This window comes from Spinacia oleracea, chromosome 2 (assembly GCF_020520425.1).
Source record: "Spinacia oleracea cultivar Varoflay chromosome 2, BTI_SOV_V1, whole genome shotgun sequence".
Classification (NCBI taxonomy): Eukaryota; Viridiplantae; Streptophyta; class Magnoliopsida; order Caryophyllales; family Amaranthaceae; genus Spinacia; species Spinacia oleracea.
The window spans coordinates 97,798,006-97,823,015 of record NC_079488.1 but is presented as its reverse complement, the minus strand read 5'-3'; the positions used below and the strand labels follow the sequence as shown (position 1 = coordinate 97,823,015).

Sequence of the window (25,010 nt, the reverse complement as noted above, 5' to 3'; positions counted from 1 at the left end):
AAACAATGTTGGTATCATTAATCAAAGGAGTATAGTTTATATGATTATTTAGAGCAATAAATAAATTGAAATTAAATTAGTGAAATTTGGATAATTAGTGACTGTATTGACAAATATATTATATGCTAAAATAACTATTAGTCAAGTGGCGTAACTCCTCTGTTCCATAATTGTGTAGCATTTTACACAGTACATAATACCATTTAACTTCATTGGTCCACGTAATTAAGTTAAAGCTAAAGTAGGTGAGTTTGTTAAACAAAATTAGCATACTTGAAGGCACCCAAATTCTTCCCACACAAGCGTTATAAGATGATCATAATTTAAAAGTCAATCGCACACAAATAGACACACAAGTTAAATGGTTAACCTCTTTAGTTTAAGAAGCTGCTACTTTAGTTTTGCCTATAATACAACAGGCAAAACGAAAAAGTCAACTTGAATCAAATTGTAACAAAAATAGACATATCCAAACATGAAACATGCAACAAATTCCCAATTACTATCGAAGTATCGAGTTGTGGAATTGAAGGGGCTGTTTGCAATCATTCCAATTTAATTGCTATAAAGTGTGGGGCCTCAGAAATCAAACTAACCACAACACACAACTACACAAGTGTGGAATTAGAGCTGGCCGGGCAGGCCAAACCGGCACGCGAACTATCCAAGTCCGACAAAAATTGGTTGGACGCAATACGACCTCATAAAATACAATGGGATAATTTTTTAAGGACGGAGGCAGTAAAAATCACACACGTTCATTTGTTATTCATTTGTTCATTTAAATTTCATTAAACGAGGCAAATGTGTAACATAATAATCTAAAGAATTGTGTACAAGTTTGGTGGTCGCTAAAAATTGAATCTAATGGGAATACATTAGTGTTGTAAATATGTACGCAAAGTTATATACTGTACTACGGAGTAACGGCCATTGTAATGCTTTTATGCATAATTCTCGACTCTTGAGTATTTCATTTTTGTTATCGTTTAGGTTGATTTAAATGAGAATGTAAATTTGTGAAAAAAATCACAAGTTTTGGGAAAGATGTGACATTTAACATGGACATCATAATGTCACTTTCCTAGTAAATTGCAGTTAAATTGATTTCTAATACCACCGTTTATTATCAGCTACTAGAGGCGTTAGGTGCATATTGAATACCGACTGATAACGGTTTTTTTTTTTGAGGGGAATTACGAAATATATTGTCACTCAAGTCCTCTATTATTACAAATCAATTGAATATAAAAAATTGTCACTATTACTTTTCTATATTCCCAAACCTAGTAGTGTAAGAGAATTTGTTTTGCTTGTGGTATAGGAGAATGTAGATTGCTTCTTATAGTGACTCAATAAGTTAAGAAACACGCCTATAACAGCGACAAGCCTCTTAAGTCCTCGCCACTGGAAGGAGGTGAGAAAATAGGACGTGCACATTCACACCAACATGTGCACAAACATGCTCATAATTTATAAAGAGGGGAAGGTAATGATGCAAACTTATTATTACTAAAAATGTTGGTTCTGCGAAACCAGGAACCCTCTTTAGCCTCAAGAAACACAATCAATGGTACAGATACAATCATACAAGATATACATCCTCCTTTAGTTTAGCACGACAACGGAGTTTATGGTTCACATGGCATCAACAATATGAACAACTCGTTGATAATGCTACCCCGTGTATTTAATATCAAGTACTGAAAGATCTTCCGCGGACAACAGTCCTAAGATAAATTGATCAGACTACACTGGAGTTAATCCAACCACACCTGCATCAAGACAAGACAACCGCTCCAAATAAGTATCCCCACCGATATCAATGGCAATCATTCAGAAATTACAACTCAGAAAATAGACATGACAATTAACTTAGGAACATAGTGACATCTGCAAGAATTCAAAGCATCCATGGTACAACTACGATACAAGGTAGCGCTCCAAATGAGCAAATAAGCAAGAAACAACCTCTGTACTGTACAACATAAATTACCAGGAAATTTGGCTTTGAAAAGCTAAAGGATCAGGTAACTTTACCAGACGCATAAAAATAATTGCAGTAACTAAGCGCGTATACATTATGACAAATAATAAAAATGGAAAACATGCCTTCTAACAATATCATAGGTGTAAATATTCTCAAATGAATCATATTTTTAGCATGCAGTAGAAACTGATATGCCCAAGTGTTTGGATGTTCTGTACCACTAACAAGATTCCTTATTTGGCAAGACCTAACTAGATACGGTACACTCTTGTAGTCTTGTTGCTAAACTATGCCTTTAAGCAATGGTCTAACATGTCACCTTCCTAAGGGGGAATCATTTCCCTTTTCTTTTTCATACTGACCTAACACAACAGTCAATACAAAAGTAGATATTATGTGCAGCACATGAAGTGAACATAAATGACTGATAAATCATCCGTACTAAACATATCGAAAAGATTCTTAACTAGGGACGAACTTGGATCAAGATTTGATAACACTTATCACAAGACTAAAAATATTTGGTGTTTCACAGCTGAGTGTATTTTTGATTTTTGGTCAGCTATATTCTTCTATATCTCTCTCGATCCCCGTAATACCATGAAGAAATATTCTTTTAGCATGATTTGGAAATAAGTTAGCGCATCAACCAATTTTGGGTCATTAAGTTCAGTCGTATTAATCATTAAGCCATCTAAGAAAGAAAAATTTTCAAACTTCCATTTAAAAGGTACTCGGAGATGTAAAAGTAGGAACATGATGTGATGTTCAGTAAAAAAACAATCTAAGATGAAAGTTCCTGATTAGATGAAGGCTTTACTAGTTCAAAACATTATAAAATAATTGCCTACTCTTAATTCCCATTCTCTTCCTCACTCAAGGCTCTCACTCCTTAGAAAAACCTCACCGAAAGGTAGTCTACACATCCCCACGCTCGCCCTTTTTCTTAAACTGTTAATAGAACATGGAACAATAAACATTACAGAAGGGGAGAGAGACACCACAGAAAAGCAGATATGTACTAGACAAAGAAACTCAAACAATAAAATCAAAGAACCAAGCACCTTTAAGGATTCTACAAAAAACAGACTCTCAAATCCATTGGTTCGTTGAGCCAACAATTTTTATCTTGGATTAGTAGCTTGCTTTAGCCAATTACACTTACAAGTTACACACGTAGGACTTGCATAAATTGTCTTCTTCATCATTACCCAATAAAAATTTCCACCACATCTAAGAACCAGCCATTTTATTCCACACAACAGCCAATCACCCAATAAAAACTGCATCATTCCAAACGTCTACCCTGTGATATCAATATATCATCCATGTATTTGCTCACAACTAGATAAACAGTAGACAAATATTTCCTGGCCTTAAGACACGGGAGCAGCCTAAGTTAATCATCAATGAGGTATATTAGGGTTACATTTTTCAACTCCAGTAGATGCCTTTTCAGGTACTCACTGGGAAACCTGATATTCCTTTGTCAAAAGGTCAGGGGAAAATGTTCATAGGCGAAAAGGTTGAACCAACTTTCAGTGAAGAGGCATTAGAGTTTGACTGTTAGAGTTTTCTAGCATTCACAAAGAGTTCTCATAGAAAACTTTTGCGGGAGATCACAGTTAAGTTTGGTGCATCAAGACCTGGACTTACCTGACTTTGATTTAGAGAAACACTTGAATCTATATTTTATAACATGTAGACAATTTTTGTACTACAGAACTCCCAACTAAAATATCATTTCACTGCATAATTAACACTTAACAAGCAATATTAAATTCGTAAAATATCAGCTTTGGTCCAGGAAAAATTCAGACTCCAACAATAAAGTTGAGCTCCCCTTGCAGAGAGTCATAGCTATGATCAGGCAATTTTATAATCTTATGTCACTATTTTACCACAAAAAATAATTAAAGAAACAATTTGAGTTGCCAAGGGATAAATTTTTATTTTCCACCACGTTATAAACGGTAACACAACATTAATATGCATCTCCTTCTTATGTGGGGTATGGCCTATTGGCAGGTAAATAGGCAGGTAATAGGTAAGATGTAAAGATTTCCTAGTCAAGGCTAGTAGGAAATTGTTTCATGTTACACACGGAGTTATACAACCAATAAGCAAAAAAGCCATACTAACTGATTGTATCATTTTAATTCCTTCTCCTATTCAGCACAAATTTCTTATTTTCTGTTTATTTCATATAGTTTATCATGCTTTAATAAGTTCTCTTTCTTTTTTGCTCTGTATTTCTAGAAGTTAATAGAGAATTCTATTGACTTACAGAAAGTATTTTTGGCTCTATTTCAGTCCTGGTGTAGCAAGTAGTGAATGATGTTCCAATCAAAGCATAAGGTCATTAACCATAAATACTCCAACTTACCAAGTGAGCTATTAATAAGCTGCAACATGCATATAAGAGTATGGATATTTAACAGTTGACTTCAACACTGCAATTAACTATTGCCATTGACTAATTACCAATTGGACAAGCATGAAAGAGAAGAGAAAACTTAGCTTTGGGCTCTGTTTGGTTAAATGGAAAACAATTTCAACTGAAAATGGTTCTCCATGGAAAATGCTTTTCAAGGAAAATGCAATTGAATACAATCTTCCTTTGCCTGGTTCCATGCTAAAAGAAAGTTTGAGAGAAAAAGAATATCGAGGATGGAGGGGAGTGGAGGGGAGGGGATGGAAGGTAAGGATTAGAAAGGGGAATGTAGCATTCCTTCTTACAAAAGGAAAATGTTTACCAACCCTAAAAGAACTGTTATCAATCTTTACAAACCAAATTCCTGGAACTTTCCTCGTTGTTCCTTCTTATTGGAAGGCGAGCCTTTCTTTTTTCATGCAATGCTAGTTAGTTAGTTAGACAGGCTTCTGCTGGCTTTTAGCTGGAACGCAGGAAATGATTTCCTCCAAACCAAATACACCCAAATATACTTTTTAGTCTTGAACTCACACATAAAAAGAAGAAAAAGGGGCTTGGATAGGTTGAATCAGGAGCGAAGTCAGGATTTTCGGAGTGCCCCCTCCCATGGATCCACCCCTCGTAGAGTACAACAGAAAGTTACTGAGTTTAGACTTTAGATATTTCAAGAAACGACAACTTAGGCAGAATGTTGATGGGTCTACAGGATATAGTACTTTAAAAAAAAAGAAAAAGAAAAAAAAACATGAGCGAGAGATTGTAATGTTTCAATATTATGATATTTTCTCCAGCTTTGTGGGATAGGTTTTCAAAAGTTGCCAGTTAGTCACTTCTCAAGAACAGTAGGTCGTCAAAAACTTAAGCTCAAATTAAAGTACAGAGATAAGAATAAGTAAACCAAATTGCAGTTTAACCTTGTTGGTTCTGACAAAATAAACCCCTATAAGATATGTTGTATACAATTTGACAACTACAAAATAATTTACGTCCAGACTCCAGAATGAAGCCTTCCAATTATCTAAATATTTTGGTACTTTGTAAAGCCGGAAAAAAAGCTTATTGGGAATTCCTTATGAAAGGAGGTCTTGTATTCAATCCAGTCACAGCTCTGTCAGTAAGATGTACTTCACAGCAAGTGTATCACAGGTGTTCCTCTAAATCTTTACCCATTATTCCACTAAACATTACCAGCACCTTGAAAGAAATAAACCATGACTCTAGAAGCAACTGATTCATTATGAAAGTGAAAAAAATGCTTTCAAGGTCCAGAATTTATCCAATATATTCATAATACTGGCTTCATAGATTTAGTTACTAGGTGCAGCAGAAAATGTCAACACTGTAGATTTACTGATTAGGTGCAGTGACATTGCCTACATGGATCAAAGAGGTTTTTCAAGAAGTTATTCCCCTCGTATCCTACAATAACATTCTACTTGTATCTTGCACTCGACTTAAGCGACTCTACTGCTCTAATGCTCAATCCCTAAGCAAAACAAACATTCGAAACAAGTACATCTGCAAATATAAAAATTGAAAGCCAAACGACAGACAAACTTACCACATGCCAATCTTCCACCAGCATTCCCAGTGGTCGGACTAAGTTCGTGTCCACCTACAAGCAAACAGATACTACAGTTGGTGATACTGAACCAAGCTACTGCCTCAAACACAGAGGCAATTAAAAAAAGCCAACAATTCAACCAAGTATCAGAGAATTATACCTTTTCCAAGGTCATCCTCAAGTTCATGAACCACAAGGGCTCTACCGACAACTGAATTTGGTCCAGTCAATGGAATCTGTATGACAAGATGTTGGAAAATTCAGTAAGACATAAATGCATCAAACGAGGGAAAGAGCGAACAACTGTAATATAAATAAACTAATTAATTTTAGTGTAAGACTATAAGTTCTTAAATAGACACCTGATTGTCAACAATGGTAGCCTCAGCCACTCCTGTAATTTTGAATTTGCCACAAAGTTATAACAGATTAGATTACAGTTGAAGTAACTACAAATTCCCAGCTTCAAACTAATCTTCCAAAAATACAACCATGTTCAAAATCTCATACCATCTGTGTTAGCAACAATGTTTCCCAGGTCACCCGCATGCCGGACTTCATCTTCCGGAGCACCATGTGTCTTCTTATCAGGATTAAAATGTGGACCTACGTTAAATTCAATAGGAAAGGTAATCAATAAATAATAGCAAAAAAAACAAAAGAATCCATCAAACTTCACACCAAAAACGTGAAATTTGAATTAAGAACCTGTAGACATGCACCCATTTGTTGTATCTCCGAACTCATGCTTTACAAAAATGAACAAAAACACAAGAATCAGATGAAAAACAAGCATTACAAAACAAAATCCAGAAAATGGAGAGAAATAGAAAGAATCAATTCAAACCAAGTGAAATCCATGCTTCCCAGGAGCAAGTCCACTAATACGGACATTGACTGTAGTTGGACCTGAAATGGGAAACAATAAAATCAATTCAACCCATAAAAAAACCATCTACAATCTACCAAATTTCAACCAAATTGCAGTGACCATTAATTACTAAAAGAATTAATCAATTCAACCACCAAAATACCAATCCAAAATTTGCAAATTTTAATCAAATAACAGTAAGCAAGCATAAAAAAATATATTAGAATTCATCAATTCAACCAAATAAAAACAATCTATCGCAAAATGTCAATCGAATTTACACAAAACAATCATCAAAAACTGATAGCATCAATCAATTCAACTCGCAAAAACCAATCGACCATTGACAAAATTTCAATCAGATTGCAGTAAACATCAAAACCCGATAGTATTAAACAATTCAAGCCCCAAAAAAGCAATTTACAATCTGCAACATTTCAATCAAATGCAGTGAGCATAAAAACATTTTGATAGCATCAATCAATTCAAACTACAGAAACTTCAATCAAATTACAGTAAACATCAAAAACCGAGTTGAAATTAACAGTTATAGTGATAAATACCATCATCTTCTTGGGTCAAAGTGACGACGCCCTCAACATTAGAAGTACCCTTAAGAACAGCAACAGCTTTCTTGGTAGCAGCAACAATGGTGAGTGGTTTCGAGGCCGCGGAAGTAGAAAGAGAGAGGGATTGGGTGGTTGGGCTTAGCTTGAAGGAGAGACCATTGAAGGAAGAAGATTGAAGGGAAGATGAAAGGGCGTTTGTGGGCGTGGAAGAGAAGGGAGAGATGAGAGAGAATGTTGTATGAGAAGGTGCAGATGCGAGAATGGTGTGTGCGGCCATGGCTGCCAATGCTGCTTGCATTCGAAATGTGAGTTTGAGTTGAGGCTGAAATTTTTTATCTTACCAATAATGTGCTGCAAAAGGATTATGTGGGAGTCTGGGAGATATAGAGATGAATGATGATTTTATTACACTACTAGTGCACTGTACGTGCGTTGCACGCGGTTTTTATTTAAACATAATCACAAATATTTTTTCGATTTTTTCATGAAATGAGAATGCACCAAATACTCTCACGTTTTTTGAATCACATAATATACCCCTATTTTTGCCTAAGTTTGCACCAAATATCCTTAATCCGACCTTCCGTTAGTCCTCCATTAAGTCATGTTTATAATTCACCACATGCATCTATTTATAAACTTATTGCACAATATACACCTACTCCCTCCGTTCCTAAATAAGTGTAACTTATTGGGAACGGCACGGAGCTTAATAAAATTGTAAAGTGTGTAAGATGTAATGATTGGGAATGTTAACTCTGTTCTCATGAACATTTGTGTTTACTGGGGACAGATTTTCCTTCTCCCTAAGAGAATTACACAAAAGATTACTGCTATCTGCAGGTCCTTTTTATGGTTTGGTACTTATGATGAGAGCAGGCCTGGCAGTGTTGTTTGGGACCATCTGTGTAACCACAAAGACCAAGGTGGGTTGGGTTTTAGGAACATCTCTCTTTGGAATCAAGCTGCTGTTGGGAAGCTGGCTTGGGCAATCAGTCAGAAGCAGGACAATCTTTGGGTGAAATGGGTGCATACTCTATATGTGAAACAACATAACTGGCAGTAGTTCACTCCCACTCTAGCTGCCAGTAGTGCTATCAGATACATTTGCAAGGTGAAAAACAGTATTACTGAAGCTCTTGCTTCCACTCAGTGGTTGACTGATCCCAATTATTCTATTAAGAACATCTATGGTGGATTATGTACTCAACAACCAAAAGTACATTGGCACAGATTTGTTTGGAATAGATTTTCAGTTCCAAAGCACAGGTTCACTCTTTGGTTGGCCCTCCTAGACAGACTGAAAACTAGGGCAAGGTTATTTAAGATTGGTGTGGGGGATGATCCCAGTTGTGCTATTTGTGGCTCAGTTGTGGAAACCTGTTCCCATCTGTTCTTTGAATGCACATTCAGCACTGACTGTTTACAGTTGGTTCTGAATTGGCTTGGTTATACTGTGACCAAGACTAATCTTACTCAAGTCTTTATGTGGGTAAGGAGGTACCGTAAGAAAGAGTTCAGAAGGAAGGTCATCTTCACTGCTTTGGCTGGTCTTGTCTATCAGATTTGGAAGGCAAGGAATGATGCTGTGTGGAATCATCATGTCCCTACTAAACAGTTTATCTTGAAGACTATCCAGTTTGACACTAGGCATAGGATTCAAAACTTGCTAGGGAAAACTGTTAGCAGAATAGACCATGATTGGTTTAGGGCCTTGTGAGGGCTCATGTGTTGTATTAAGCTCAGGTTGTTAAGCTGTAGTTGCTGCAGGTTTGGTCCTTTGGTTTATTCCTTTGGCTCCTTCCTGGCTAGGGTGTAATATCCCTTTCTGTTGATTAATATATTGCTTGTTTGCTTGCCAAAAAAAAAATGATTGGGAATGTTTTTGTTTTGGGAAAGGAAAAAGTAGATAATTATTTATTGATAAAGTATAAATAAAAGTGGGTGTGGTGATTGAAAAATGGAAAAGTGTAGAATGTGTAAGTAAAAGTAATCATGATTTATAGAAAAGTGGGAAAAGTGTATGGAAAAGTGTGAAAAGTGTATGAAAAAATGGGAAAAGTATATGTTCAAAAATAGAAAAGTGACACTTATAAGGGGAACGCCAAAAATGGAAAAGTGACACTTATTTAGGAACGAAGGGAGTATTTGTAAACTTATTTGCACCAGATACCCAAATTGCAGGAATTGAATCTAACGACTAGTTTTATTAAACCACTATTAAACCCTAAAGTATATCATCATCCGGAAGCAATAAGAGTATCAGTATTCATTATATTTTGATTAGAGAAAAAACTGATAGAATTATGTTGAGTCAAGGATGACATAAACTTAATCCCAGCTTGCAGAATGAACTTTCATGGATTCAAAAAAACAGCCTGCAGGACAAATATGACACGAGAGGAGACAAATGTGTATACACGGTCCGAGAGCAATAGGAATGGAGGTAAACTTTGGAGGTTAAAATCAAGCAACCACAAACACCATCATCTTCATCTATTGTAACTGATTGTAGGCTTTAAAACTGCCCTTGTCACTCATAACAGCATTCTCCAATCCCTGAAGCAAATACTTGCAAGTCAACCCATTAGGAGCAAAACCCAATTCTATCTAAGTTAATAATCCTAATTCTATCCGAATTCCCCCCAGCCTACACTATAAATACAACCCTTCTGCACCCCAATTTCAATCATCAATTCAGTCTCACTCCTCTGATATTCCAAATTCTCTCTTCCCTCTATTGTATTCTAAAATATCTATTGAAGTCTTGTCCCGTATTCGTAGTAGTTCTTCCGTATTAACTCTTGTTCAGAAGAACTATTTCCGGATAAGCATTCAAACTGTCCCAATTACTGCCGAAGTTATAGCCAATTCATAAGCCTGAATAGAAGAATCTTAGGGGAAACTCTGCTAAAATTAAAGGACATATAAGGATCTAATAGTCAGTACAAAGGTCATTATAAAGCTAAAAAGAGACGCTGCTCAGGCGAGTGGTAAGTGCTCCTGAGAATCGTAGTATAGCCTAAGCTATATTGTAACGTACCTAATATTGTTTATCGCTTTCATCAACTTTATGAACCTGTTCACCTAATCTGATATATTAGTCACGCCTAATAAGATATTCTTTGGACAAATCTCATTCTTGTTAAGCCCTTAAATCATTTTAAATCACTCTTTTGGCGTTGTTAGTTAATTAACTATGCATTAAAACCAACTCAGATTAGTAATGTAGTCTAACGCATGTCCCTTTTTTCGTCACATTGAACTAGTAAGGACCGCTGCATGGGCTAATGCTGGGCACTCCCCGTCTGCGAGGGAAGAAGTAAGAAAAGATCATAAATCCGTCTTTTCCGCCCCCCCCCCCCAAGTAGTATCGGTCTATGGGTATCAAATAGAAGGTTGGGTAGGGAATTTGAGGCCCAAGATCGAGGGTTTGATCCATAATAGGTATAAATGGATCAAGAAGATGGGCTACCACAAACAGACACCTTTTAGACTGTTCAAGATGGATCCACTTGTTTGGACCGACTTGGAATCCCCTGACATTAGCTTGGATTTTGAGCTGGACAATATCAAATTCTTCCATTTTTTACTCGGCTGAAAAGGGTAAGAAAGTTGTGGAGGAGGATATATGAGACAGTGGTCCAACTAGGTGAATAATTAGGGAACGTTACACTTCCATAAATGAGATGGTTGGGGCTCTTTAACAATCCATTCTCCAAGGAAACCATGCATTTTATTTGGTTGCAGGAATTATCAGAAGAATAGAAGACTGATCGGGATTCGGGGGGATCATTAATGGGAATGGGGGAATACACACTTGAAAAACCCCGTTATACCCTCCAATTAACTTACTGGGTAAAGGGTCAAATGACCAGGGGTTGCATGGTCAAATATGAGAAAACTATAAGATAGAGGATGAGAGGATGCTCACGTACCCGACTTCGTTAATCGAGTACCATTGATCTGTGAACCCATAGATAATGAGCTCTTTAGACGTTTATTTATCTCAAAAGAGCTATCCATTTTCCATTTGCCTGTTCCTGGCGACGTTCTGATCGTCGGTAATTTAGCTAGCCTCATGTTCATACTTTCATTAGAGAACCTTGCAGATTTGCTAATGTTTGAGGATTCCGATGAAATCATTTCTCCTCCTCTTCTTGCTCGGACCTGCTGCATAATCAGTTCCCAGAGCCGACCAATCTTGACCTTTTATCAAGATGATCCACATCCGACAAATCATCGATCACCTGTTTCTTCCGATGAGCTAGAACCACTTTGATATTCTACAAATTTCTCCCCACTCGCTTAAGGTCGGTTATCTTATTGGTATAGACCGGATTATTAGCAGCATTAATGGATAGCCCCTCAAAAGAGCCACATATCTTATGCATTAAAGAGCCTAATTCAACCTCCATCAATTGAATTGGGGTTCTGCACTTGTTTTATTTTTTTATGGCCTATACACCCACAATTATAGCAGAAGACAAATACCCCCTCGTACCTGAAATCAACTCATAATTTCCGCCCTGTCGGATTTGTGATGAAGAAACTCGATACCAAAGTTGAGAAACAATTACCCAAAATTTTGCCCCAAAATACTATTTCGGAGCATCCGAGTATGCTTTAAGTTCATAGTGAATAGTATTTAATTTTCTCTCCTTGTTACTTCCGACTTATTATATCCAATTGGTATCCCCTAAATTTTAACCCACATAACGCAATTTTTAAATTTAATAGCAGAAAGGGATATCTCCGGCGAACAGGATTGGAACGACATGAATGCCCCTTGAAGGCACGCACAACTCTTATATAAGAGGATATCACGGTCTCTTTCTTCCTGACAAAAGAGCACGAAAGTCCTCTTATTTGATTTCTTAACCCTAAGACCTCTCGTCTTCCACCAATTAACAATCCATTGTTGGACCAAATCTTCCGGAAAATCACGATAATCTCTAAACCTGCCCACTACAACTAAGCTATACTTATCCGCACCTTCAATTCCATCTTCAAGTGCACCTTGATTGTTGGTCCCATTCTTTTCAGACCATTTCCCAAAAGCTCAATAATTCTTACTAGTTAAGCAGATTGTTCCAATCCCATCATGTTAAAGACAAAGGTTTAAGGAAGAAATTTTAGTACGGAGTAGTAAAATATGCAAATAAAAAAACTACATCTTGGTTGTGGGTTTCTCTCAAAGATATTCTAGAGTGAGAAGGCTCTATGTTTTTTAAAGAGAAAGAAAGTTAAATATCCACACATGGAAGTTACTTTTCACATAAACGGAGTATTTTGTTTAAAGTGCTAAGTTTGAAAAAATTAACTTTATAAGGTGATAAGTAAGAAAAGTTTCTTAATTTAGGAACACACGTTAAAATCACTACATTAATCGGTATAGTTAGTATAGTGATTATCTTTTTTTTTTTTTTTTGCTTTTGGCACAATTTGGATTATACACCTTGGTGCCTAGTGTTTATTGGGCACCCTGATGAACATTTATTGTGCATCTAATGAACATGGAGAATGATTTCATTGTACATATACAAGTGAAATATTTGAATTATATGTTCATTTAAAATAGGCTATACAGTCAGCATTTTATATCCAGATGCATAAACCATATTTTGGTGTTTTAGGACCATATCAAATGAAATTGAACATAAACACTTAAACAGAGAGTTTCCCTCCGTCCCTTAATACTCGACCCGATTTGACTTTTTGCACTATTCACATAATTCACTTTGACCCTATTTTATTTGTAGTATATGAAAATAAATATTAGTATATAATATATTGTTGGATTCATCTTAATATATATTTTCAAAATGGTAATATTTTTATAAGTTTTTATAATATGTAATTAAAGAAATTGGTGGTCACAGTTTTGCATTGGTAAGCGTATCCGGTTAAAACAGGTCGATTATTAAGAGACGGAGGGATTATAACTAAAAAAAATCAATTCAAAAAAATAAAAAAATCACAAAAATGTAGCCCACCACCAGCCCGACCCATTGGCTCGATCATATTGCAGAGTTGAGAGTAGATACTACAGAGCAAAGCAGAAAGACAGCAAACGAAGCGAGGGGGCATGGGAACATCGTCAACATTGTTGAAGAACAAATACTGGATTCTCAGACATGGAAAGAGTATCCCTAATCAGAAAGGCCTCATCGTTTCCTCTTTGGTACCTTCCATTAATCTTTTTCGAAACCCACTTTCATTTCTGTGTTTATCAAACTTATGATTCATGGTAAATTGTTACTGTATAATTTGTATGAGGTGGGATGTAAATGCATATGGGTTCTTCTTAATTTGTTTGATTCTTAATTGATTAATTAGGGAAAGAAGTTTCTGAGGAGAATTCGCATTTTTGTGATAAAGTAGAACAAATTTTAGGTATCTGGGTTATTGAATTGTCTCAAGTTTGTCATTGATTTCAGGAATTTCGGAAACAATCTTAACTGTTTACACAAATTTTGCTTGTAATGTTGACATTGAGGCTGTATTGCCGGATTCCCATTTTGTACTTTATGGACTTTTGGTTATTGAATTGTCTCAAGTTTGTCATTGATTTCAGGAATTTCGGAAACAATCTTAACTGTTTACACAAATTTTGCTTGTAATGTTGACATTGAGGCTGTATTGCCGGATTCCCATTTTGTACTTTATGGACTTTTGGTTAATTTGATGTGATAATTGAAATCATGTATTGCCACACAGGAAAACGGGACACTTGCAGAATATCAGTTAGCCGATGACGGTGTTGCACAAGCCCAATTGGCTGGGGAGCTATTGCTAAAGGTAGTTTTACTCCAAGTTTCGTGCTTTTTACGCTTCTGAAGAAATACATGTCAAGTAGTTGAAATTTGGTCTTGTATTTGAATTGATGCCATTGCAATTTCAAAAATCCTAACTCGTAGATATGTAGCTCACCGCTAATGGGAGACGGAGTCCATAAGGATAGAGAAATGTTTGACATGTATTGAAGTTTTCTCATAAGCTTTTAATTTACTGAATGGATTTATCCTTTATGTTTTAGGTAACTTGCTTGAAAATTTAGTCTCAATAAGCATAATTTCCCTGCACTAGTGTTAGCTTTTAGAAGCCGATGACAAGGTCTAACAGACTAAAGTGAGAACTCAAACTTTTGCTTCTCAGAAATCAGTGGAGGTTGTATGGTTATAGTCTCTGCCTCTTTATTGTCAATAAAAAACATAGATGTTTTCTGTTTCTGCGGTATTTGTAGGTTTAGTTCAAATATCAGGTGTTTGTTCCATAATCACATGTGTACTACTTTAATAAATTTATTAAGATATCTGAAAATAATTAAATCTCATGCTATGTACGGATGTACCCCCGCCCCCATATGGCCTTTGTATGCCATTTTCTGTAAAAGAAAAGGTTGGAGTTATTAGGCAGAATTGTGTTTGAAGTGGATGTTTTATGGAAATTGTACGTCCCCCACCGCCATGCATCTATCTCACATAAACTGGGCCATAAGTGCAGGATTTGAAGGATGCTAATATTCCATTGAAAAATGTCCGCATTTGCTACTCCCCGTTTGCTAGAACAGCTCATACTGCTAAAGTGGTTGCATCTGTCCTGAATCTTCCATTTGAAGGTAGTCAACGCAAGGTACACCTTTATACGTATATCAACTAACATAAAAGATCCATGCAAGATAAAGACTAGAGCTCTTAATATTGATTATCATGGTCTCTCTGAAGTCTGAACTCTGAAGGCTTATAAATTTCAGCCAAAAAAACAATTGATAAATTATGTATGCTGTTGTTTGAACTATTTTATCCCATACAAAAGTATAAGAATAAATGATATGTTCACATTTCTGACACTGATAAGTAGATGCGTTTTAATTGGTCAAGTTGATCTGACTTTTTTATTCAGTTGTACAAGCTCTTTTTTAATATTGCACTTCCCTTTTCTAGCTGTTAACTTGACAATATCTTCATGTAGGTGATTGAAGATCTTCGGGAACGTTATTTTGGTCCTTCATATGAGCTTTCATCACATGATAAGGTCAGTTTTGCATTTCCTAGCTCTACGTATGGGTGCATGGGACCTTCAACTTCTCATGAGTCATGATTCGGACAAATGATTTGAGTTTTCAGTAATTTTTGTGGGGGATTATGATTTTTGGTGGTGGGCACCTGAACGGTGAGTGTGTGTGTGTATGGGAGGGGGGGGGGGGGGGGTTGTTAAGTTTCAAGGAAGTATATCATTCTACATTAACTTGGTGTTCTAGTCTAGACTTCCAATTATCAGATAGGCACTCCAGAATCTCTCAATTGTTCAACTTAAATGGAAGTGATCTCTTTGTTTATTTTTTTTCCGTGGAATTTTTTACAAACCATCTGAAGGATACTGAGAAAAATATCCATCTGAGGTGGTTACCGTAAGTAAGGAACATTAATAAATCTTTGCTATCCACAAAAATCATTGTACAGACTATCGATGAGGAGGATAATTTTGTTGCCAAAATAATAATGGCACGAGAAGAAGTGATTTTTGAATACGAGGGATGATAAAATTTCTGCTGATATAAACACTTCCTAATTGTTACACCGGAACCATTTGAATCTTCACTAAGACATCTGCAGATTTAAATCGTGCTGGGAATCGTGATTTTGCAGCTCATAGGGTTTTTTCCTTTCCGGTTTCAGTCACATGCATGATGCACCAAATAGGGATAGCCGGATAGGGCTATATAAGTACGGAGTATGCAATAATCAATGAATAAGGGATGGTTTTCGTTATTAATGGGAAACTGATTTTAAATTATAATAGGGCTGCTGCTTTATCCCATTGCTCAAGTCCTCACACTTTTATTTATATGCCTAATAGTATCCAGAGATATGGGAACTCGACGAGAAAGATCCATTTAAGCGGCCAGAAGGTGGCGAAAGTGCTGCTGATGTTGTTTCACGACTAGTGAAGGCCATGGAAGAAATGGAGACTATGTTTGAAGGGTACCCTCAGTCTCTCACCAAAGCACCCTGTTACATTTTCTTTGTTTCAGTATTATAATATCCGATCAGATAGTTTATGTATTTGTTAGTATAATATTGACTGTACAGTCTATGAAATTATCTTCTTTCTAACTGACAGAAAATGTTGGTCTTCGTCTTTGATATTTTGATCTTAAGAGTTAAGATAATTCCTTAGACTGTTAATTTCCATTTCCTAATTCCTATATGATGAAATAAGTGACTGTATTTTATGCTTTTGGGGTTTCGTATTTAGATGAAACTAATAACCTGAGAATTTCTGCAGATGTGCAATATTGATAGTCAGCCATGGCGATCCCCTCCAAATGTTGCAGACAATAATCAATGCTGCTAAGGAAAAAGAACAAGATTTATCCAGTTCCATTAACTTTTTGTCATGTTTAGAAGCTGTTAAAGTTCCATGTGTCATATCAAAGCATCGAAAATTTGCGCTGGAAACTGGTGAGCTGCGAGCAGTGATTTGAAACCATATCTCCTCAATAACGCCGGGGTATGTTGAAATTCTTTGGACCATATTCTTGCACCAGAATTTCTTGCAATATTTAGCTGGCTGTCAATTCTCAATTGAATTACCTATTGGAATAAGGAAACAGCATGATTCAGTATCTTATAATAAACTGTATGTGGTGACTTGATTTCTGCTCCTTGGTAGCTGTTTTTCCAGCTTTTATAAAGGAGTCAGTTTTCTGTATGATTTCTTTACCATAAAAATTGGAGCTAAACTAATTACGAAAATTGAACATAAATATAATTCTTTACACAATTTGCTCCTCTTTATTACTTCGAGAGTCAGATACCAACTCTGATTATTTGTATACACAAAGAAAGCACGGGTGAGTATCTCGTTGCAACATAAGTATAAGCCAAAACAGTACCAATACTAAAATACTTCTTGAAAAGTTTGAGTATGAATATAATTGTGATATCGACATAAGTAACCAGCGAAAACTGGTGTCTTTGAAGCACAGTTCAAACATGTGGTCTTTCTGGAAATTTGATGATTTTGGGTAGTAAATTCCACATTCCACAAGGTAACATGATTGAAAATTTGAACAAAAAATAAATTCAAATTCCTTAAAACGAGTGATGAATTGCAAGTTCCCCATTTAGGATGACAACCTGTAAAAAGAATTTCATGAAGGGGTAAGGTGGGTAAGGTAAGCGTAAACAAATTCCGTAAAGAAAATAGAAGGGACTGATTAAATCTTGGTTGTTGATTAAGAAATGTTATAAGAAAAAACTTAGCATATTCAGTAAATAAGTTTTAAGCGAGAGTGAAAAAAACTTTAGAAAAAGGAGGAAAAAAACCAAAAAAGACATCTACTAAAATTAGGTCAATGCAGTTGGTCTGATGTACCTTAAAGTCTACTTCCTGAAAGCTATTTTAGTCTCTTTCGAGATCTTGGCTTCTCCTGTTCTGTTTCTTTTAGTACCTGAAGTTATTTTTTTATTTTAATAATCTTGGATTAGTTAGAATGATGAGCAACTGTATCATGTTGTTTTTTTCTAAATGTTGGTGATAATATAGCTGAGGAGTTGAACTGTGCTCAACTTTTTCCACCTAAATCCATCCAGCTAGGCCTTTCCTTTAACGTATAAATACCTGCGAATGCACACAGTATATCATATCCTAAGCAAACAGAAAAACTCCCTCTTAAAAGTAGTTGTATCCATCCTAATTCTGTACTTGTTTGGGCTCACTTCCCGAAACTATGGGTTCTCGCTTGTTTCTTCTTGGAATGCTGCTTGTTGCTTGTGTGCTGAGTACCGGGACAATGCCGGTTGCAGCTCGCCGCCTTCTAGAGGCTTCCTTGCCAGAGTATCCTAAGGCAGAGCTGCCGAAGCCGGAAGTGCCTGGACTTCCAAAGCCTACTTTGCCTGAGATTCCTAAACCCACATTTCCCGAACTCCCTAAGCCTGAGTTTCCTAAGCCCACGTTGCCTGAACTTCCAAAACCCACCTTACCAGAGCTCCCTAAACCCACTGTGCATGAAGTACCCAAACCAACACTACCAGAAATACCGAAGCCCAAATTAGATGAGGTGCCCAAGCCTATTGAGCATGAATTGCCAAAGCCTACATTGCCAGAGTTGCCTAAACCTACTGTACCTGAAATGCCTAAGCCTGTGTTGCCTGAGGTGCCAAAACCAACCTTACCAGAGCTCCCTAAACCCTCTATGCATGAAGTACCCAAGCCTACATTGCCACAGATGCCGAAGCCCAGTTTGGATGAGCTGCCCAAGCCAATACAACCAGAACTACCAAAGCCACAATCGGATGAGGTGCCCAAGCCTACCGAGCATGAATTTCCCAAGCCTACCGAGCACGAATTGCCCAAGCCTACTGAGCACGAATTGCCTAAACCTACCGAGCACGAATTGCCTAAACCTACCGAGCACGAATTGCCCAAGCTTACCGAGCACGAATTGCCTAAACCTACCGAGCACGAATTTCCCAAGCCTACCGAGCACGAATTGCCCAAGCCTACTGAGCACGAATTGCCTAAACCTACTGTACCTGAAATGCCAAAGCCCATATTGCCTGAGGTGCCAAAACCAACCATACCAGAGCTCCCTAAACCAATTGTGGATGAAGTACCCAAACCTACATTGCCACAAATCCCAATGCCCCATTTGGATGAACTTCCCAAGCCTACATTGCCCGAGCTGCCAAATCCTACAATGCCCGAGTTACCCAAACCCACAGTGCATGAGCTTCCCAAGCCTTCTCTACCTGAAATGCCCAAACCCACTGTACCTGAGTTACCCAAGCCAACAATTCCTCAACACCCTAAGTCTGCTATCCCGGACAAGCCTTGAATGATACAATAGGTTGCATTTCTTGGGACTCCTTGAATTTATTATATAATGATATACAAATATTTTGTACTTGGATACTACTATCTTTTTTATACTGTTGTGTACGTTGATTTTCAATTTTCATATTTTTGAACCTTGTACGTGATACCATTTCACTTCTTTGATATATTATTATAATTATGTCTTATGTGTTGTTGTCTGGTTGAACATTTCATGTATCATGTCGCATATGCACCAATTTGTCACCCCTGTTTCAGCTCCGATGACTGATTATTTGATAATATTGAGAATGAGAAGCTTTTAAAAACCGGGCTGATACCTTAAAATAAAAACATGTGAGATTCAAGTAACAAAAAACTTTAATCTTTCACGGGGCACATCGATCAGTTTAGTAAGATTTATAGATGAACTGACTAAGCACAAGGAAAAGGTCAAGACTTCCTTCAGAAATTCAGAAAGAATCCATTGGAATTTGGAACTCTAATACTTCGTACCAGTACTTCATATATGTACAAGAAAACATTGTAGCTAAGAATGATAATACCCAGAATTTGTGCAGCATATCTTTTAATATGTTTTTGTTCAAGTAAACCTAACACGTCATTCAGATAAGATTTGTTCTGCTTGATTCCTTTTTTTTTTTTTTTTTTTCTCTACGTTATACTATCTATTTATGATTTTTGCTGTGGTATACTGATAGAGTGATAGGTAGTAAAATTAAAGGTCAAGAAGTTAATATGGTTTGACCATTAGGATTTAAGAGCTGAGGGAGCAATATAAAATACTCAGAACTCTGTAATTAATATCAAGAACAATAATAGAAGTACTGCTCATTAGTCATACAGCATATAACATACTCATTTATTTTATTAATCAATATTATAGATAACAATAATAAGATACTGATATTGTATTGTGATAGGCTAGTGCATCATTTGAATTGATGAATGATGAGTAACATGAGTTTATTATTGTCTTTGTTTTGTTCGTATTGAACCGTAGAGGAAAACCTTGTTACTGTGTTATTTCAGTGCATCATTGTGAGTTTGAGATGAAGAAAACTTAGAGGAAAACCTTGTTGCAACATAGTACGAGCCAAATGGTTTCGATGCTGGTTCTGGCTTGTTTCCTCTTGGAATGGTGGTCGTTGCTTGTGTGATGAGCACTGGGACAATGCCGGTTGCAGCTCGTCACCTTTTAGATGCTTCCTTACCAGAGCATGAGCATTCCAAGGCAGAGTTGCCAAAACCTGAACTTCCAAAGCCTACCTTGCCCGAGCTTCCTAAACCCACAGTGCCCGAACTCCCGAAGCCCGTTTTTCCTGAGCTTCCCAAGCCCACATTGCCTGAACTTCCCGAACCCACCTTACCAGAGCCTCCTAAACCCAGTGTGCACGAATTGGATGAGGCGCCCAAGCCTATCGAGCATGAATTGCCCAAGCCTACCTGCTTGAACTTCCCAAACCCACCTTACCAGAGTCCCCTAAACCCACTGTGCATGAATTGGATGAGGCGCCCAAGCCTATTGAGCATGAATTGCCCAAGCCTACACTGCCAGAGTTGCCAAAACCTAGTGTACCTGAAATGCCTAAGCCCGTCTTACCCGAGATAACAGAGCTCCCCAAACCCATTGTGCACCAAGTACCCAAGCCAACACTACCAGAACTACCAAAGCCTAAATCTGTTGAGGCGCCCAAGCCTACCGAGTATGAATTGCCAAAGCCTACGTTACCAGAGCACCCTAAACCTATTGAAATGCCTAAATCCCATTTGGACGAGCTTCCCAAACCTACTTTTCCCTAAACATTTCACCTCTTTGATGCTATTATAGTACAAAATACTTTGTAATTTATGTGTTTCCTCTTGGATTATCGGATGAACTTTACATGGTTGTTATCTCATCATATGCATCAATTTGAAACCGCGATTTCATGCTCTGATGAACGATAGATCACATTAGTGTCGATGAGTATCAACTCTAAAAGAAACTGTGTTCAACTCTGATGATCTTTCATGGCATCATGGGGCACATGATCAATTTTGTAAAATGTAACTTGTTTGGCCGATCAACCTGAAAGTTTATTCTAAGTCCCCAAATAATATTATGTATTATTGGTGCAATCTCGATCTTCAGCTGGAATCTCCTAAATTGATATGAATTGATTTCATCTGAACTTATGAGGTATGATTGATACTTATTGAAACTAATTAAACCTTATTAGAATTTATCATAAACTTATTAAATCTGATTGAATTTATATGGGCTTATTGGACTTGACCTCCTTTTCTTCTTCTTTTTTGTTTTTTGAAGAGAACACACCTTATATACTCTACACTACTACAGAAATGTCATTTAACAACGCTTTTAACCCTAATGTTGTTAAAGATATCAAATATAGCATATAACAGCGCTTATCGGATAAGCGTTGTCATAAATGTACATACTATAGCGCTTAGGATAGAAGCGTTGTCGTATGTACATACATACTATAGGGCGTATTGTAGGAGCGCTGTCAAATAATATACGAAAAAAGAAATTAAAAAAACACGCGCTATCAAAATAACAAAGAACTGCCCTAAGTTTTTCTCCCACGCTTCTATTTGCTCTACAATACTCTTCACTGTCAAGACTAGCTTCCTTGTCACGGCGAAACCTATGGCGTCGATTCCCCTTCTCACGGCGGCGTGCTTCCTTCTCACTACGGCGTTCTGTCCTTCTCACGACGAAACCCCCGGAGGCGTGCTTCAATTCCCTTCTCACAGCGAGAGTGAATCATCGAATTTGAAGGTATACTCCATAAACTTTAAGGAATTTTGCTGATTTTGCAAAAGTATCGAAAGGGAGATTTTCCACAGCACGCAGTTGCCTAAACCCATCAGAAATAGCTAGAAGTTTTACGCCATTGTCACTGGTTGAAACAACCATTAACGTTCCCTCCTTGTTAAATCGGATACAAGGAGAAGCCTTGTATGTAACATCAAAATGCAAGCGAGGATAACAAATTCGTAATAAGATAAAACCCAAGCTAATAACAGGTTAGTTCAGAGAGCACTGGAAGGGGGCATTATCTTTACCTTAGCCCATCTGCGCTATAAGCCATCCTTGGTGATGAGTGGCCCGACACATCAAAATCTACTCTTGAACCGACATTATCATACAACCACCCTTTTATTTTTCCATCCGTTACAGTCGAGAAAATGAACTGAAATGAGTGATGTAACTTTCAGTTTCTACGAAGTAAATCACGTAGTAGAAAATATACTTATCAATCTATGGATGAAACCAAAAGATACAGTAAAACATTTAAGATGTTGTACTTTCCAGTTCCTACACAAGAAGGTCCAATATAATACAATGTGACTGCTATAAAAATGAGCACTCTGACAATTATGATTACGGACCAAAACAAAGAAATTGAAGGGAACATTTGGGTAAACTCAATGATCAAAACAGATCCTTACCTGAATACTTTCCTTGTGATGTGGACATACATAATGTACAGGTGATTACTTACCCTCAAATGTATATTGCTTGGCCCCAGTGACAACATCCTAACCTCAACACATTTAAGGTCTAAGATTATGATGATACCATATGGAAAGAACCCCAAAGACTTACCCTCATAGATGATATACTATCAGGAAGTCTCAGTGACCGGCACTATGATGATTGTTGATTTCAGTGAGCTTCCAGATCTTTGACTTGTCTGCAGAATCATCAAGAAATTTCGATTTCACAACTAATAGGCTTCGGTTATCAGCATTCTGCAAACCAATTAGAAGGGAAAGTTATTACAAGGCATATAATGTTCAATTAAGAGTGTGATTAGCTATAATGATGACAAATTCGAAAAGGAAAAAAAAATTCTGATCATAAGACAGATACCATAGAAACCATGGCTGGCACATCAGCAGTTCTGTCTACAATACTGGATCCCCTCGCAACACTTGCACTAGGAAATACGCCTAATGTAGGGCCCTAGATAAGCAACCAGCCAAGTGAGCCTACCGTACTTTAACTTAGAAACAAGAAACATATTCTTTCATTCTTTTTTGGTATGAAGCATCTCCATGGGCTGTTCTGCAGGCCCAACCCTAGGGGGTAGGCGAGGGGTGCGACCGCCTAGGGCCCGAGGCGGAAAGGGGCCCAAATTAATAGCTTGTCCAGTGAATTAGTACTAGTAATAAACAACACATTAAACACACATGTTATTTCCTTGGCTCATTGGTAGAAAGTAGATGCTAAAGCTTTAATACTTACCATAGGTCTAGAGTTTGACTCCCTTCATTGTCTTTATTATCTTCCTTTTTTCGTTCAACTTTTTTTTTTTTTAACTTTGTCAATTTTTTTTTTGTTTGTTAGCTTGTACTGTAACTTTTTTTATTTAAATTTAATTTTTAGCAACTAATTTTCTCATTTATAATACTTTGTACATATAGTGTCTCAATTATTTAAACCCTTTATTTGTATTATATTTGTCCTTTAATACTTTACAAGATAATTAAGTTTTACGTTGAGTTTATGTATGTAGTAATTGACTTTTAGTACTCATTTCTAATTGATGTAACTATATGTGGGCCAAAAAAATGCTTATTTGATAGACTAAGGGTCTATAAGTTTTAAAATAGATATAAAATTTTAATGATGACAAAATTAACTGATAGGGAGTACTTTTTATGCTCAAAATCAACCTTTATTTAAAAATAAAATCAAAATCTCCTTACGTATATTAATTATCTTGTAATTAAGTAAGTATTTATTTTATTGAAATATTTCAAGAGATCGACTAGAGCAGGATTTTGAAATTCTAGGATCTTGCAAAGGAGATATAATAATTTTTTATTGATTTGAATTCAACAATATAATGGATTTAACAAAAAAAAAAGAATGGTATTATTTTTCAGTTAATTAAAGACGTATCATTTCGGAAGGGGCCCTGATCCCTTATTTCTCCTAGGGCCCTCAAAATGTCAGGATCGGGGCAGCTGCTCTGCAGTAACACCCTTTTGCTTGATCGTTGAGCAGTACTGAATAAAAGACTGAATATGGAGATTGGGTCTTCACTCTTTTCCCCACCAAACTGATGTCTCTCAATCATGTTGATCAAGGCATGCACAATTTTGAAATTCTCTGCATCAATATTAGGCATGATTGCCTTTGGTAGCACAGACAGACTAGGCTTGGAGTAGTCTATAAGCCGTAGCTCGATTGGGTCACCCATCTCTGAATCTGGAATAGAAAAGATGTCTTGTCGATGGTCAGATTCAGAGTCGGATAGACCGATCTCCTACTTGTCAGATTCAGGTTTTGACCCAATTCCAAGGTTTTCTCTGGCGACATTTTTTTGAATTTGTAACTTTGGCGGGAGGGGGTATGTTGGTCTTGATCGTAGCTTTCCCAACATTTTCGGCAACTTGATTTTGCTTATCGATTTTCTTAGGACTTTTACGTATAGGTTTTTTAACTAACATCCGAGACCCAAAATCATTATCAATCCCAGGTCTTAATGTATTACCCTGATCATCGATAAGGAACTTATCCAACATGATTATTTATTTGGTCCACAATCATACTATCATTGGCTTCATAAAGCAGATATTGATCTTCGACATGACCAAGATTGCCACATTTAGTTTGTAGCAAACCATTTTGATGCCTTCATATTGTATACGCCATATACACCATTTCAACCAGATTTTGATAGTAGAGGCTTTGATAAATCGATCTCGACACTAAG

At 36.9% G+C, this 25,010-nt stretch overlaps 5 protein-coding genes across 5 annotated transcripts; 4 read left to right on the top strand and 1 right to left on the bottom strand.

Moving 5' to 3' along the window:
• Positions 1-1,306: 1,306 nt before the first annotated feature.
• LOC110787960 (superoxide dismutase [Cu-Zn], chloroplastic-like) lies at positions 1,307-7,898 on the bottom strand. The gene is made up of 8 exons (NM_001426390.1): positions 7,423-7,898; positions 6,836-6,897; positions 6,697-6,736; positions 6,499-6,594; positions 6,351-6,382; positions 6,149-6,224; positions 5,986-6,039; positions 1,307-1,775 (listed from the first exon to the last, which is right to left on the bottom strand). Exons 1-8 carry the CDS (start codon positions 7,724-7,726, stop codon positions 1,750-1,752), a joined length of 690 nt encoding a protein of 229 aa, NP_001413319.1. The 5' UTR covers positions 7,727-7,898; the 3' UTR covers positions 1,307-1,749.
• Positions 7,899-8,167: 269 nt separating this feature from the next.
• On the top strand, positions 8,168-9,148 carry LOC110787916 (uncharacterized). The gene is made up of 2 exons (XM_056836238.1): positions 8,168-8,446; positions 8,495-9,148. The coding sequence occupies exons 1-2, from the start codon at positions 8,168-8,170 to the stop codon at positions 9,146-9,148; spliced, it is 933 nt and encodes a 310-aa protein (XP_056692216.1).
• Positions 9,149-13,443: 4,295 nt separating this feature from the next.
• LOC110787961 (metal-independent phosphoserine phosphatase) lies at positions 13,444-19,460 on the top strand. The gene is made up of 6 exons (XM_021992600.2): positions 13,444-13,612; positions 14,149-14,229; positions 14,935-15,063; positions 15,403-15,465; positions 16,291-16,415; positions 16,720-19,460. Exons 1-6 carry the CDS (start codon positions 13,517-13,519, stop codon positions 16,916-16,918), a joined length of 693 nt encoding a protein of 230 aa, XP_021848292.1. The 5' UTR covers positions 13,444-13,516; the 3' UTR covers positions 16,919-19,460.
• LOC130467660 (protein PELPK1-like) lies at positions 18,167-19,273 on the top strand. Its single transcript, XM_056836237.1, has one exon. It carries the CDS (start codon positions 18,167-18,169, stop codon positions 19,271-19,273), a length of 1,107 nt encoding a protein of 368 aa, XP_056692215.1.
• Positions 19,461-20,446: 986 nt separating the features above from the next.
• Positions 20,447-21,075, top strand: LOC110787917 (protein PELPK1-like). The gene is made up of 2 exons (XM_021992550.1): positions 20,447-20,660; positions 20,750-21,075. Exons 1-2 carry the CDS (start codon positions 20,447-20,449, stop codon positions 21,073-21,075), a joined length of 540 nt encoding a protein of 179 aa, XP_021848242.1.
• The last annotated feature ends 3,935 nt before the right edge of the window (positions 21,076-25,010 follow it).

Excerpts from the sequence above, each read along its gene's own strand:
- LOC110787916 (XM_056836238.1), top strand. The coding sequence starts at position 8,168 with ATGATTGGGAATGTTAACTCTGTTCTCATGAACATTTGTGTTTACTGG. Across the intron at positions 8,447-8,494 it reads AGAAGCAGGACAATCTTTGG|TTCACTCCCACTCTAGCTGC; the intron begins GTGAAATGGGTG and ends AACTGGCAGTAG.
- LOC110787960 (NM_001426390.1), bottom strand. The coding sequence starts at position 7,726 with ATGCAAGCAGCATTGGCAGCCATGGCCGCACACACCATTCTCGCATCT. Across the intron at positions 6,040-6,148 it reads TGAGGATGACCTTGGAAAAG|GTGGACACGAACTTAGTCCG; the intron begins GTATAATTCTCT and ends GTTTGCTTGTAG. Across the intron at positions 1,776-5,985 it reads TGGTGGAAGATTGGCATGTG|GTGTGGTTGGATTAACTCCA; the intron begins GTAAGTTTGTCT and ends GTCTTGATGCAG.
- LOC110787917 (XM_021992550.1), top strand. The coding sequence starts at position 20,447 with ATGCCGGTTGCAGCTCGTCACCTTTTAGATGCTTCCTTACCAGAGCAT. Across the intron at positions 20,661-20,749 it reads ACCAGAGCCTCCTAAACCCA|AGTCCCCTAAACCCACTGTG; the intron begins GTGTGCACGAAT and ends CCACCTTACCAG.
- LOC130467660 (XM_056836237.1), top strand. The coding sequence starts at position 18,167 with ATGGGTTCTCGCTTGTTTCTTCTTGGAATGCTGCTTGTTGCTTGTGTG.
- LOC110787961 (XM_021992600.2), top strand. The coding sequence starts at position 13,517 with ATGGGAACATCGTCAACATTGTTGAAGAACAAATACTGGATTCTCAGA. Across the intron at positions 15,466-16,290 it reads AGCTTTCATCACATGATAAG|TATCCAGAGATATGGGAACT; the intron begins GTCAGTTTTGCA and ends TATGCCTAATAG. Across the intron at positions 16,416-16,719 it reads ATGGAGACTATGTTTGAAGG|ATGTGCAATATTGATAGTCA; the intron begins GTACCCTCAGTC and ends GAATTTCTGCAG.